Here is a 13,008-nt window from a genome sequence, read left to right as displayed (position 1 = left end):
ACTATATAACCTCATGAAAAATAAACACCTACGGTGAACTGTCCAATTTTGGTACTGCAAGTTCCAAGGAAAACCTTTGTATTGGTTTTTGGATTTTCAAACATGCACACATGTTAACGTTTTCAAAAACATCATGTGAAGAAAATATCCTCTCTTGGTTTTGTGTGTGTATTGCTTTTATGGAAGGCGAATGCCATTCGTCCTATGCAATTTGGTTGGTTATGCATGCCCTTGGACATTCACACTTATTGCATTCCACTGTAAAGCACAAACTGCAAACGTGTTTCTAGAAGACTACAACAGCCGAGTTTACCTTTTTGACAGATGGGCGGGGCTGTGTGCAAATGGAGGCAGGTATGTCTCAGACTCCCCAGCACTTAGCCCATTCCCTCTTTCTGCACATTCTGAAGTACTCACAAGGCACAGTAGGTTCGTCCTCCCTACCCCCTTAAATATGATATTGCAATGCTTAATGTATTTCCCTCTCTCATTCCCTGTGGGCGCTTTGAAACAGTATGTTTTCATTGTATAAGCGCCCAGCAAGCAAACAGTAAATACATATGGAATGTGGGGAGTTTGTAGACTAAATGCTCGCAACGCTGAACCAACCATTGCACGGTTTACACTTTTAAGCTTTGTAATGTCAAGGTCGCCATGTGATTTGAAGATTTGCGCGCGGTTATATAGCTTTCGCATCAGAATGCAGCTGCTCTTGTGGATGACACGGCATTTCATCATACATGAGTCACTAACTACGGAAGACCGCACACTTCCAAACTCCGTAACAGCAGCACAACTCACAGCCTCTCTCCCCACTGGTAATATCGTTTCAGAGAAATTCGTCCTTGGTCGTCTGTAAGATTCAGACGACTATCATGGCAGCTCCCAACAATCGAAGCGGCGCGTTGGGCTCAAGCGAGTCTTTGCGTTATGCTGAATATACCCGTGGCTCTGGAGAAGGAGGGGAAGCCGACATCGACCGGCGACTGGTAAGGGCGATACAGTAAGAGATTGGTTTAACTATAACACCAAACGGTCCAGACCTATTTTCTCGGAGATAAAAGTCACGTTGTGCCCGGAAATAATGGCATTACTCGGTCCAAAACGTACTTCAAAGATCAGGCTCTTGTTCATATAGTTACAGCTGACCGTTTTGCCTGACCTCAAAATGGCCACTAACGTCAAGTAGTCATGAGCATGCGCTATAAAGCAGGTTTCTTGGCTACGCTCACTTGTGGTTATACCCAATCAGATTTCAGTGCATTTGGGTTGTTGCGTAGGCTTGCGCACCATGGATTGTGTAATACTGATATTGATAACCATTTTACACTGAGCAAGCGGTGGTTCGCTCTGTGTCGTTTTTTTTTTTTTAAAGCACACGTTCTCAGCATCCACAAGGTCAAAATACTTCTGCGCAGTGCTTGGGTGAGGAGGGGAGGACAGGAAAACTCATTTATTTTCACCTTTGAAAAAGTGTTACTCTATTTTCAACAGAGATAACAGTAGACTAGACATTACATATCTAATGCCAAGACTGTTGTGGCCTCTAAGGACGACAGGACGCCAGAGTAATTGTAACTGCTTTTATTTGCTAACAGAATGCGGGATTGCAATAGTCCATGCATGGGGCGGGGCAGGTACTCACTGTCTTGACTAAGCCTTCCAGTTAACTGCACTGGAAGCAGGGTGTGCATTTGTACTGCATGCTGTGTACTTCCAGGGCCCCCAGGAGGCCTCCTATGGCATTGGACTTAAGCCCTGGAAGTGAGCTGATATTGGCTTGGGCCTTCAGTCACGTTGGCTCCTCATATGGAGCAGCGCTGTCCAGACCGACTTGTCTGGCGCTCCACCAGCCTCACACTCGCTCCAAAAGTCCCCGCTCGTGGAGCGTGGGTCCGCGAGATCACGTTGGGCCGAGATCTCACGAGACCGCGCTTCCGCGATCATGTGATGTCCCCACAAAGACCCTCCGTGAGATATGTCAAAATTCAATGACAAGGTGAGAAAGTATATACTACATAAGTAAAGGACAAGGCTGCAAGTACACAGCAAGGAGCCACAAAATACTAAGAAAATGATTAGAATGTTTAAAAAAAAGCACATTAATTATGATCTGTTGAACATAGACAGGCTCTATTACATAGTGTTGGTAAGGTCAATCAAAATACATTATTTAATACAGAGAAGTGTATTGATTATTACAAAAACATTAAAGATGTTATTTATATCTGAAAGTGCGCTTCAGTGCATACTAACAATAGAAGGTACATTGAAAACTGACTAATGTTACTACTGAAACGAGGCTTAAAGAAAGAAGAGAGAAAGAAAGGGAATAAAGTAGGAGTGGAAAGAAAGGAAAAGGGAACCCAACCTATGTGAATTACAATATGGTTCAGCTACTGACTCTAGAAGGTTCTTCCATAGCTCTCAACCATTTCTGTTGCAAAGGCGGGTGAAAACACCCAATTTTGTTTTTGGCGGGTGAGAGCCCATTGATATGAATGGGCATGCAGTAGGCTTGGCGGGTGAGTCAGCCGTTTACAAGGCGGGTGACGCCCGCCAAAAGCATGTGAGTTGAGAGCTATGGTTCTTCTGAGGTGGCAAAGGTGTGTGTTATATTAATAGGCTAACTATAATTTATTAAACCAGATGTGAGTAGCTCAAAGATCCATGTAGCTGATGTTCCAAGGGATGCAACATTCAGAGAGTGAGGGGGCAAGGGGAGCCCAGCCAGGATTGGTTACGGAATAGCCCAAGCTCTAGAAAATGTTGTGCTAGATGGAACTGTCAAGGGATCTCTATCTAGAACTTTTACTAGTTTTTAATTACAGAGGTTTGCAGACTTCTAGGAATTCGCTATTAGATGCGAAGTCGGGGAGGGACTTGATCACATATGCTGAAACTATTGCATTAGATTACACCTATGGAGAAATGGCATATGAGGAGGGACACAAAGCTTGTAGCTGTTTTTTTTATTTTTTATTCACCCATTGACTGCCTATGGCCATGCTAATCCATGTGGCCAATCCCACTCACTTCCTGTCCATCCACATCCTCCCGGGTTCTCTTAGAGCTACCTTTATCAAGCCTTACCATCAACCTTTGTGCTCCAAGGATTGCCAGTGTTCTTTCAAAGCAGTCTTCTGAGAGTTAATGACTTGATTGGAGCAGTAAATGCGTTACTGGTGAATAAAATGTCTTAACCAATCTGCCTTTATCCCAGGGCTTTAAGTGGGCTGGGGCAGAGCTCCGGCAGACTCTGAAAAATGGTTCTGAGACAGGGGCCCTGCAGGGGATCCCTAATGTCCCCTGGCTGCCCCATTCGATGAGGCTGCTGGAGGCCAAGGATTGTTTTCTACAGTCTGAAACTCTTGCTCATGTGTGAGAACTTCAGGCTTTAGAAAAATATGCTCTTTCTCCATAATGGTGGTACCGGCACCTGCCAGGCATCCCTTTAACCAAGCAATGCCCGTGGGCTAGCGCCACCATTATGGAAGAAAAGGTGAGCCTGCTGGAAGCCCAGGTCTTTTTTCCTAAAACCTGAAGCTCTTGCTCATTAACGGGAGCTTCAGGCTTTAGGAAAAAAGACCTTGCACATTCATCGTTAATGGGCATTCCTTTAACTAAGAGATGTTGTCATGCATGGTATTAGGCATTTGCCAGGCACTGCTATTATATGCCCAGGTACTGGCACCAGTGTGCAACTGCCTACCATTGATGGCACGTTAATACCACTACAGGAGTACCTGGCAAATGCCTTTCCCATGCCTACACAAAAGCAACAACTGTTGGCATTGCCAATGCTTGTTGATAGGGCATCTGTTTCTCTCAATGTCTGGTCAAAGAAGAGTGGAGCAAGACTAAAGAGCAATCTTCTTAGGCCTCCATCCCTACTACATTACCACTGCAGTCTAGTGGTGGCTGGTAAATTTGTAAGTGCCGGGGCATACATTTACCAGACCAGGGTAGTTTTAAGAACATTTGAAAAGAATGGATTGAAACCATGCATTATGTCGCACACATTTCTATAGAAGAGGGTAAAAGCCATAGAATTAGCACTTGGTTCTGTAGGGCAGCACATTTAATACTCCCAATAAATTCTAGGTCATGTTATAAAGTAGCATTTTGGAATACTTGTTCACGCTCGCTCCCTCGACCCAAAGAAAAACCATGAGGTTCAAAACAAATAATGAGGCATGTAAACAAAATATGGCAGCTCCCCCCAATTTCCCACATCTACTTTCATGCTACTTTTGTATTGTATTGTAGTCTACATTGATATAGCGCCATTTCCACATTTGTATGGCCTCAATGCACTTTTTGGTTGGAACGTTCTCGGGGACCGAAGTTCAGGTATGGGAAGTTCTAAGAGTTTAGTATAAGATACATGTGTGCATTCTGCCCAGATTAGGTTTTAGGAGGGCTGACTAGGCTCCAGTAAGCCCCCCTGAGGCCAGGCACATGGATAGGTGCTGTTGGTAGCTGAGGTAGAGTGCTAGTGCAAGAGACTCAATGTGTGCCCACCTAGACCGTAATTTGTCATAGGTTGTCGCTGCATACTAATGGCAGAGGTGTTGTGGCACGTCAGGGGTTTCAATGCGGACAGCTTTGCGTGTAGCTAGACCGGATTTGTCATAGCCGGATTTGTCGTAGCCGTAAGCTGTATTCTAGAGTGCATGGATGTGAGCCGTGCCTGTGGCATGTGCCCACATTAGTGCGATTTATACCTACCTTGAACGCCGATGGAGTTCATTTTCGATGTCGCTTTCCTAGGTCCAAGAGATTGGCTGGTCTGGCAAACAGAAAACTCCCTAGATTTGAGGACTTGAGCAATGGGAGAGACGCCTAAGTCTGAGGCAGAGCAGCAAGTGGAAGCGTGCCCAAATATGAGACACAGCAGTAAATAGAAAACAAGCCAGATTTGAGACAATTGAGCAGTGGGAGAAATGCCTACGTTTGAGACACAGCATTGGATGGAGAGAAGCCTAAAACATGAGGTACAGCAGTGAATGGCGGACCACCCAGATTGAGAACTTGAGAAGTGGGAAAAACTCCTACATTTGAAAATCAACAGTACATGCAGAAATGCCCAAACCTGGGACACCTGGTATTCGACACCGGGTTTGTTTTCCTCACATCGACACAAAGGTTGAGCAAATCATTGCATCCTGCCTCCCTTGTCAAATCACAGCAGCACCTCCAAACCCTGAACCTATACAGTCGGTGGAGCGTGGGTCATCAAGGTGGGACATCATCAGCGTCGACTTTTGCACAGTACAGGAAGGAACATACCTGCTGGTGGCCATCAACGACCACTCGAGATACCCAGAAGTGGAGATCCTATCCTCGACAGCAGCGGAGACCGTGATACCTGAACTTGAGAAGATGTTCGCTACACATGGCCTGCCAAGATGCATCAATAGTCACAATGGACTGCCATTCCAGGGGACGTAGCTCAAGAAATACTTGGATGACTTGCACATCAGACATCATCACATCACGCCCAGGTGGCCACAGGCGAATGGCGATGTGGAGAGGTTCATGTGGACCATAACCAAAGTGCTACACATATCCAGGGCTCAAACCAGCCCCTGGAGAGTGGATCTATAGATTCCTATGGAACTACTGAGTGAAGCAACCAGAGCTCCACAGGTCTACCCCCGGCAGACCTCATGTACGGGACATTGGTAAACTCTTCGATACCACACCACCCAGGCAGAGGAGTCGACACCTTCGACAGTGACCGCACTCAATGAAGGACAGTGGCAGCGAACAAACATATGAGTGTCAGGAGGCACGCAAGACGGTCAGGACACAAGGTCAGAGATCATGTTTTGGTGTTGCGAAACCCCACAAATGCCAAGCTTGAAACACGGTATGACTGTGTACCCTGGACAGTGACCCAAACAGAAGGAACAATGGTGAAAGCGACACAAGGGCACCAGTCGATAACCAGGAATGCTTTGTGGTTCAAGAGGGTGTCCCGACAAATGTGGACTGATGGAGACAGGCAGTCCCAGGTGGAGGCAGAGCCGCCACCAGACACTTCGAGCGCCTGGAACGAGGGAGAGGCGACCACAAGTCGAGAGCCAGAGGAGCAACCTGAAGGATTTGATGAGACGTCTCCAGAAGATGAAGGTGAGTCAGAAGGGGGACCTGGCCCAGAGACAGTTCCCCGGTCAAGGCCCGGCCAGTATGACCTAAGGGCAGCCTCGAAGGCTCCGTAGTGGCTAAGAGACTATGAATGGTAAAGTGACATTGGAGAGTGCGAAACTGTGCTGGACTAGATTGCACAGCAAAGTTAGCCATGCTGTTTGATGTGGTTATGTGTTTCGTATTGTTGTGTTTGGTTGGAAAAAAGAGCAATGTTACGTACGCCTAACGTTCCGCAAGTGCAGTGACGTGAGGCGCACAAAGAATAAAGGGTCCGCCCTGGCGGAAGGCAGGCAGCTCCGGGCATGAGCCAGAGAGAGTGTGTCGTTATTCCGCTCCTCGGCCTGGCCCGACGCAGGCCCTGAGCTTCTCTCCCTCCGCTGGCTGCACCCGCAGGGAGGGATCTAACAATTTTTTTTACATTATGGCATTCTATATTTGCACTGGCGGAAAGTGAGTTGCTGTGCACTGGCGGAAACTGAGTTGCTGTGCTGATCCTATTTAGTATTGAAGAATATTAAAGTAGGTGTATATTGGTGTCTGGAGCATCATTGCTGGGTGGGTAGATATCTCGTTGAGCACACGCTCTCAGCTTGGAAGGAACATGAATTCTAGACTCGCTCATTGATTCTTTGTGATCTCATGTAGTCAGTATGCAGGGCCTTTAAGTGGACGATGCATATCCTCACAGGGCTGTCGCTGGCAGGACTAGCTGATTTGTTAGGACTTGTGGGGGCCCATTCCAACATGACCTTTATGGGCCCACTTTGCCTTATATCTGAGAGGCACCTGTAGAGTGTATACATTCTAATGAAGTCAACAGAATGCAGTATGTGATTTAAAGTCTGCAGATTATCGTGGGACAGAGACTCAGCAGGGAGTGGAAACACTAAGGGCCTGATTCATGGAACGTTTTCCTATGGGATTGAGCCGTTATAAAATACTTCCATGAATCGGGCCCTAAATGTCAGGCTGAAAAGCTGTGAGTCGATCTATGAAAGGAAGGTTCTAACTGTAAGGGGAAAGTAACGGCCTGAGGTTGCCAGCAAAGGCAGACTGTAACGTGGGTACTGGGCACGTTTAATTTCCTGAATTAAAGTAATATGTTTTTGTGACAGTCAGCCGGGGGCTGCTGCTCGTGCCCACCACCCCCCACCCTCACACAGAGCCCCGGGCTAGTTTCAACTGAGAAGGTTGAAAGGCCCTGATAGTGGGCCACATTACAAGGTTGCCGCCAACCCTGTAACACCGAATCCGGCGCCTGACTTCCCGGTGCCACCTGGACATTACAAGCACCGGCGGCGCAGGAAGTCGGGCACCAGATTTTTTTCCCATAGGACTCATGGGGATGGGGACTCGGAATCACTGGCACCGTTGCTGATGGTGCCGGTGCTTCCATGGCAACTCTGCCTGCCGAGGTCGCTGCGCCCGGCAGGGTCAGACCTGTTGGGCGCAGCGGCCACGGCAGGCAAACATATAGTGTGGCGGTCCGGAAACAAGGGTGCCGGTGAACTTACCAGCACCCTTGTTTCCAGACCGCCACACTTGTAATGAGGCCCACTGTCTCTTGTTACAGGGTTTGGTGAAGCCTGGGGCAATAAAATTAGATAAGTCCCCCTTACTATTTTTTGTACGGCACCAGCGGCACTGTGAATAGGATATGAGAATACTCTCCCTTTGAGTTTGCGTGGAAGACATAGATATGTTGATGAGGCCCTCCAGATGCAGCTGTGCCTAGTAAAATATACATTGTTAAAATCCCTTACCTTCAGCATTAATAGGATCCTTTTAAAAAGAGTCTAATTAAAAAAGCCCAAACTTTGGCAGTTTTAAAATATACCAACACAAGGTTCTTGTAATGTACATGTTACGATTGTAAGAAGTGCCCAAAACGCGAATGATTGTTGTGGCACTGAGGGTTAGGGTCCACTGACAGGTAGAGAGGCCGAAACAAAAGTGAACTGGTGATGGAGGGCAGTGAAGAGTCACGTTGGTGCTTTGTGCTGTGACTCTGCAACAAGGTGTTGCAAAGAACGCTGGGTGACCAGGAGGGTAGGCTGCAGGCAAAGTCCATAGACAAGACAGGGAAAAGACAGGAAGGAGCCCTTAAAGGCATGGTCTAGTAAAAAATGTTATTTAAAAAAATAGATAGGCAACATAAAAAAAAAATACTAGCATTCTCTTTTTTCAAACTTCCTATGTAAAATTTTGAGCTATTCAAGCTCAAAATTCGCAAAAGCAAGCACATGGGCGCATCCATTTTGTGAAATGGAGGCCCTCCTGTGCTGGCTTTTGCTTTTGCGGCACTAATGAAGGAAAAGCCAGCCAGCTGTAGTAAACAAAAGCTACCGCTGGGTGGCTTTCCCTTCATTAGTGCTGTACGTGGAGGACGGGGACCGGAGACCAGAGCAGGAAAGCTGCAGCTGAATCTCGGTAAGTGCTATTTATTTATTTTTAAAAAAAATAAGCACTAGATGCGTTTTCTTTTCTAAGTTTTCCGGGCTGGAGGAGCCCGGAAAACTTAGAAATAAAACCACAGCTTTAAAAATGTTGTATTTATGTTTGCGGTCGCTTTTGAAGCGACCGCAAACATAAATACAACGTGATTGTGTTGGAAAACGCTGCAGTTTTTCTTTCCAAGTTTCTCAGGCTCCTTCCGAACTCGGAAAGAAAAACCGCAGCGTTTTCTAACACAACCGCGTTGTGTTTCTGCCTGCTGTGGCTATCACTTTGGGTCTCCGGTGCTCCCCTTGGAGCACCGGAGACCCAAAGTGATAGCCACAGCAGGCAGAAACACAACGCGGTTATGCTTACATGCCGCGTAGTGTTTCTACCTACAGCTGATTTCCCATTTGGGTCTCTCAGGCTCTCCGTGGGGAGCCCGAGAGACCCAAATGGGAAATGCTAAATGCTGCGTTGTTTCTGCCTAAATCTGCTCTCCCATTTGGGGCTCTCGGGCTCCCCGTGGGGAGCCCGAGAGCCCCAAATGGGAAAGCAGATTCAGGCAGAAACAACGCGGTTGTCTTGGAAAACGCTGCGGTTTTTCTTTCCGAGTTTCTCAGGCTCCTCCGAGCCAGAGGAGCCTGAGAAACTTGGAAAGAAAAACCGCAGCGTTTTCCAACACAATAACGTTGTATTTATGTTTGCGGTCGCTTCAAAAGCGACCGCAAACATAAATCCAACGTTTTTAAAGCTGCGGTTTTATTTCTAAGTTTTCCGGGCTCCTCCAGCCCGGAAAACGTAGAAAAAAACCCACAGCTAGTGCTTATTTAAAAAAAAAAAAATAGCACTTATCGAGATTCAGCTGCAGCTTTCCTGCTCTGGTCTCCGGTCCCCGTCCTCCACGTACAGCACTAATGAAGGGAAAGCCACCCAGCGGTAGCTTTTGTTTACTACAGCTGGCTGGCTTTTCCTTCATTAGTGCCGCAAAAGCAAAAGCCAGCACAGGAGGGCCTCCATTTCACAAAATGGATGCACCCATGTCCTTGCTTTTGCGAATTTTGAGCTTGAATAGCTCAAAATTTTACATAGGAAGTTTTAAAAAAGAGGATGCTAGTATTTTTTTTTAATGTTGCCTATCTATTTTTTAAATAACATTTTTTACTAGACCATGCCTTTAAGCGCTGCCCTTAAATGCGCGGACCCGGCTTCGCCTCACGGCTAGGTCGGGTCTCTGCATTTGAGGAGGGCAGGGGCCAATCAGGAGGCAGTAGAGGGGGACGTGCCTCCAGCACCGAGGACGGTGCAGAAACGAAGAAACGAAGAAGGAAGCACAGCGGCCATCTTGGCATGGCCTCGTCGGATGCTGCAGAGATGAAGAAAGCAGCATTCCGGGTCCCACGGTGGTCGAGGGGGCCATTCTTCCAGGTGGAGGGCACAGGGAAATAACATGAATACGTGCATGTACTTGTTGAAAGTCTTTCTACATATCATAATGAAAATCACCTGAAATGTACATAAAAGTATACTTATGTTATTAATTCGTCAATGTGTTATTTTCAATGGTTTTTTATATATTTTTTGTGTTGTTCTAGATTTTAATTTATAAAGTATAATGTAATTCTTTTTAATTTGTAGGATTGCCTCCAGATCGCTCCTTATGTCCGTCTCTTGCCCCTGTATTAATAAGGCTATTTAAAAATGTATTTCATTGAAAAAGCCAAACTTTTAATTGCCAAAACCTCAATTGTGTAAGCTTGATGTACATTGGATTTGGAGGAAAAACAATGAAAGGTTCTTTTTCTCTACATGTTATAGCATACTCTTATGCACTTGTTCAAAATAGTTCTGGTTATCTGTTATATATAGCCATAGAACTTGTAAGCCGAGGGCGAAGTATAAAGGCAGTTTCAGCTGGGAGCAAAGGAATAAAGGGGTAGCTGCTGCCCTACTAGATCTCCAGTGCTGAGAAAAAGGGGAGGAAGAGTGGCCGTTTGGTAACCCTCAGCGAAGGAAAGGGGGATCTGCAGTTCATATGAAGGAAAGGGGGAGATGCAGCCCATATGATAACCCTATAAATGCCAGGGTCCAAGTGCGCAGTGGTCCTGTAGAATAACTAGGGCCAAGAAATAGTGTTCAGCACCCAGTATATGCTAAATATGCTGACATGAAGTGGGTTGCCCAAGGAGAACGAGGAACTAAAGGGGGGCACTCGTGGCAAATGGTGATCGGGTTGGGTTGCCAGTGGAAGTCATTGGGAGATGAAACTCCGTTGGGCTCCGTGGTCGGAGTAGCTGTGATGACGTCACTGTAGCAGAAAGGAAGTATGGTGCATCAAACAGTAGGGTGGAGCTTGGAATTCTCCAGGGTGATGTGGCCGTTCCAGGAAGTTTCGGTGCTGACGAGGAAAGGAACCTCCAACATGCGAAGGGCGTCCCAGGTACGCCAGTAACCGGTTGCATGGGAACTGTGCGACCTCCTGGAAAAAGGAGGGATCACGCCAGTCGGGCCATTGTTGTTTATCTCCACTCATGAATAAAGTTGGGCAAGGAATTGCGTTCGTTTTGCAGGCACAATGGTTTCGAAAAGAGTGATGAGTCAGCGAGGAAGTGTGAAAATGACGGTTGCATACAAAGGGACAATGAGGAGCTGACTTGGAAGTGTTTGTTTATCTCTGTTGGTGGTGATCATCAAAAGAAGGTACATAGTCCCAAGGAGAAGGGGGACGTTTTGGATAAGTGGCTGATTGTAAGGTACTGTGTTCAGCTGGATTAGTGCTTAGTTCCCCGAGCATCGTATAACAAAGAGGTTGTACTGCCTGGTGTGTTTTATGCGATTAAGGCTATGGGCTAAACGGTTTCGGGGGAGTGATCAAATGGTAGTTATTGTCATTTATGCCTTCATGAAAGTAAAAGAGGTGATGGCCAACCTAGGTGCTGATTACTGGAGTCGGTCTGAAGTAGGCAGACAGAGGTACGGGATGGAGTTAGAGTAGCTCAGAGGAAAAATGTTGTCCAGAATCGGGTTCCACCTGTCATTTATTTATTTATTGCACTTATCAACAGCGCCAAAACCTGTAAGTATCACAGCACTTGTATAACTTACTTAGAAGAACAACAAGCAAGATACAACACATATGAATATACAAAAGTCAGTCACGGAGGGTTAAGATCAGGGAAGTCATCCAATGTCAGATTAGTCGTATTTGTCGAACATCCATGTTTTTGTTTTTTTCTGAAATGTAAGTAGGAAGGTTCATCTTGGCTGTGGGAAGGTAGGGTGTAACAAAGAGTAGGGGCGATGACCGTGAAGCTGGCTCCCTCTGCTCTTTTCCTGGTGAATATGGGGATGGCTAAAGTCAATGTGTGTTAACTTTAGAGTTAGTTGTAACTGTGGGAACGTAATGGCTCACTCAGTTTCCCCCAATACCACACAACAACTGGAGATTTCCTACCTTGTCTTCAATTGAGGCTATCAGGAGTTCACCTGTTACACCCTCCCTTCGCCTCTAACTCGGCAAATGAAGGATGCGGCAGGGAAACCCTTTGTAAAGGGGAAAAAACCCTGTGCCGCTTGAGAGCGTTGAGTTAATGGGATTTGACAAGACTTCTGCTGCAGCCTCGAGGTGGAAATGTTTCAGCGTGCGGGTTTCTCCCGGAGGTTCTCCGATAGTTCACCGATTGCTATGCCGATTCTCGGAGGTGGGTTTGTTGAGAGGTTCGGGACCGGCGGGAACTTTGGGAGAGGAAGAAAACAAGGTCAGTGATGTTTTAAGAGAAGACAGGTTATAGGAATATGTAAAGGATTTGGCTCCACCTACCCAGTCTGAGTACGAAGGGGGATGTGAGTGGAGATTCCCGGGATGAATGATGGGAGATGTAGTCCGGAGATTCCTAATGAATAGACACGAGGGGGAAACAATGAAAGGTAAGTATAGAACGAGGCTTCCTGTGTGATGAAATGTAAATCGAAGGGAGAGGGGAGGTAACCTACGGACTGTGAGCAGGTCTGAAGGCGACTTCACCGGTAACGAGCTCTTGAACGCTATGAAGCGACAGTGATTGGTCGCGGTCAGCCTGGGAAAGAGAAAAGAGGATAGACAAGCAGGTTTCAATAAAGGGAGGAGGTGGAAAGTTAGAACCAATTCGGAAACGAAATTACAGTATTTCTCCTAAGCGAAGACTTACGGAGCGTGACCACTAACAACAGTAGCAACGCGCTGAGTCTTCCATTCTGGCGGTTTAAGTAACGTGATCAAATCACCGGGCGGAGTTTCCTCAATGGATGGAATGGGTTCTAGACCGTCCATTTGATTCCGCGACGCCATCTTGGGAGTGACGGCGTGAATAGATGGCATGAAGCGCCACCGGCGCAGAAAAGACCACCGTTGGGAACGGTTCATAACAATGTGGATGC

General features: G+C 46.7%; 1 protein-coding gene across 1 annotated transcript in view; it reads left to right on the top strand.

The window, feature by feature from the left end:
• Nucleotides 1-750: 750 nt before the first annotated feature.
• DNAJC15 (DnaJ heat shock protein family (Hsp40) member C15) overlaps nucleotides 751-13,008 on the top strand; it is a 183,533-nt gene continuing 171,275 nt past the window's right edge. The window contains exon 1 of the mRNA XM_069639241.1: nucleotides 751-989. Coding sequence (XP_069495342.1) covers nucleotides 876-989 — 114 coding nt within the window. The 5' untranslated portion in view covers nucleotides 751-875. The remainder of the gene's footprint in view (nucleotides 990-13,008) is intronic.

Source organism: Ambystoma mexicanum, chromosome 7q (genome assembly GCF_040938575.1).
Source record: "Ambystoma mexicanum isolate Mex_15411 chromosome 7q, UKY_AmexF1_1, whole genome shotgun sequence".
Classification (NCBI taxonomy): domain Eukaryota; kingdom Metazoa; phylum Chordata; class Amphibia; order Caudata; family Ambystomatidae; genus Ambystoma; species Ambystoma mexicanum.
The sequence above is the reverse complement of the archived record's forward strand: the minus strand, read 5'-3'. Positions and strand labels throughout refer to the sequence as shown.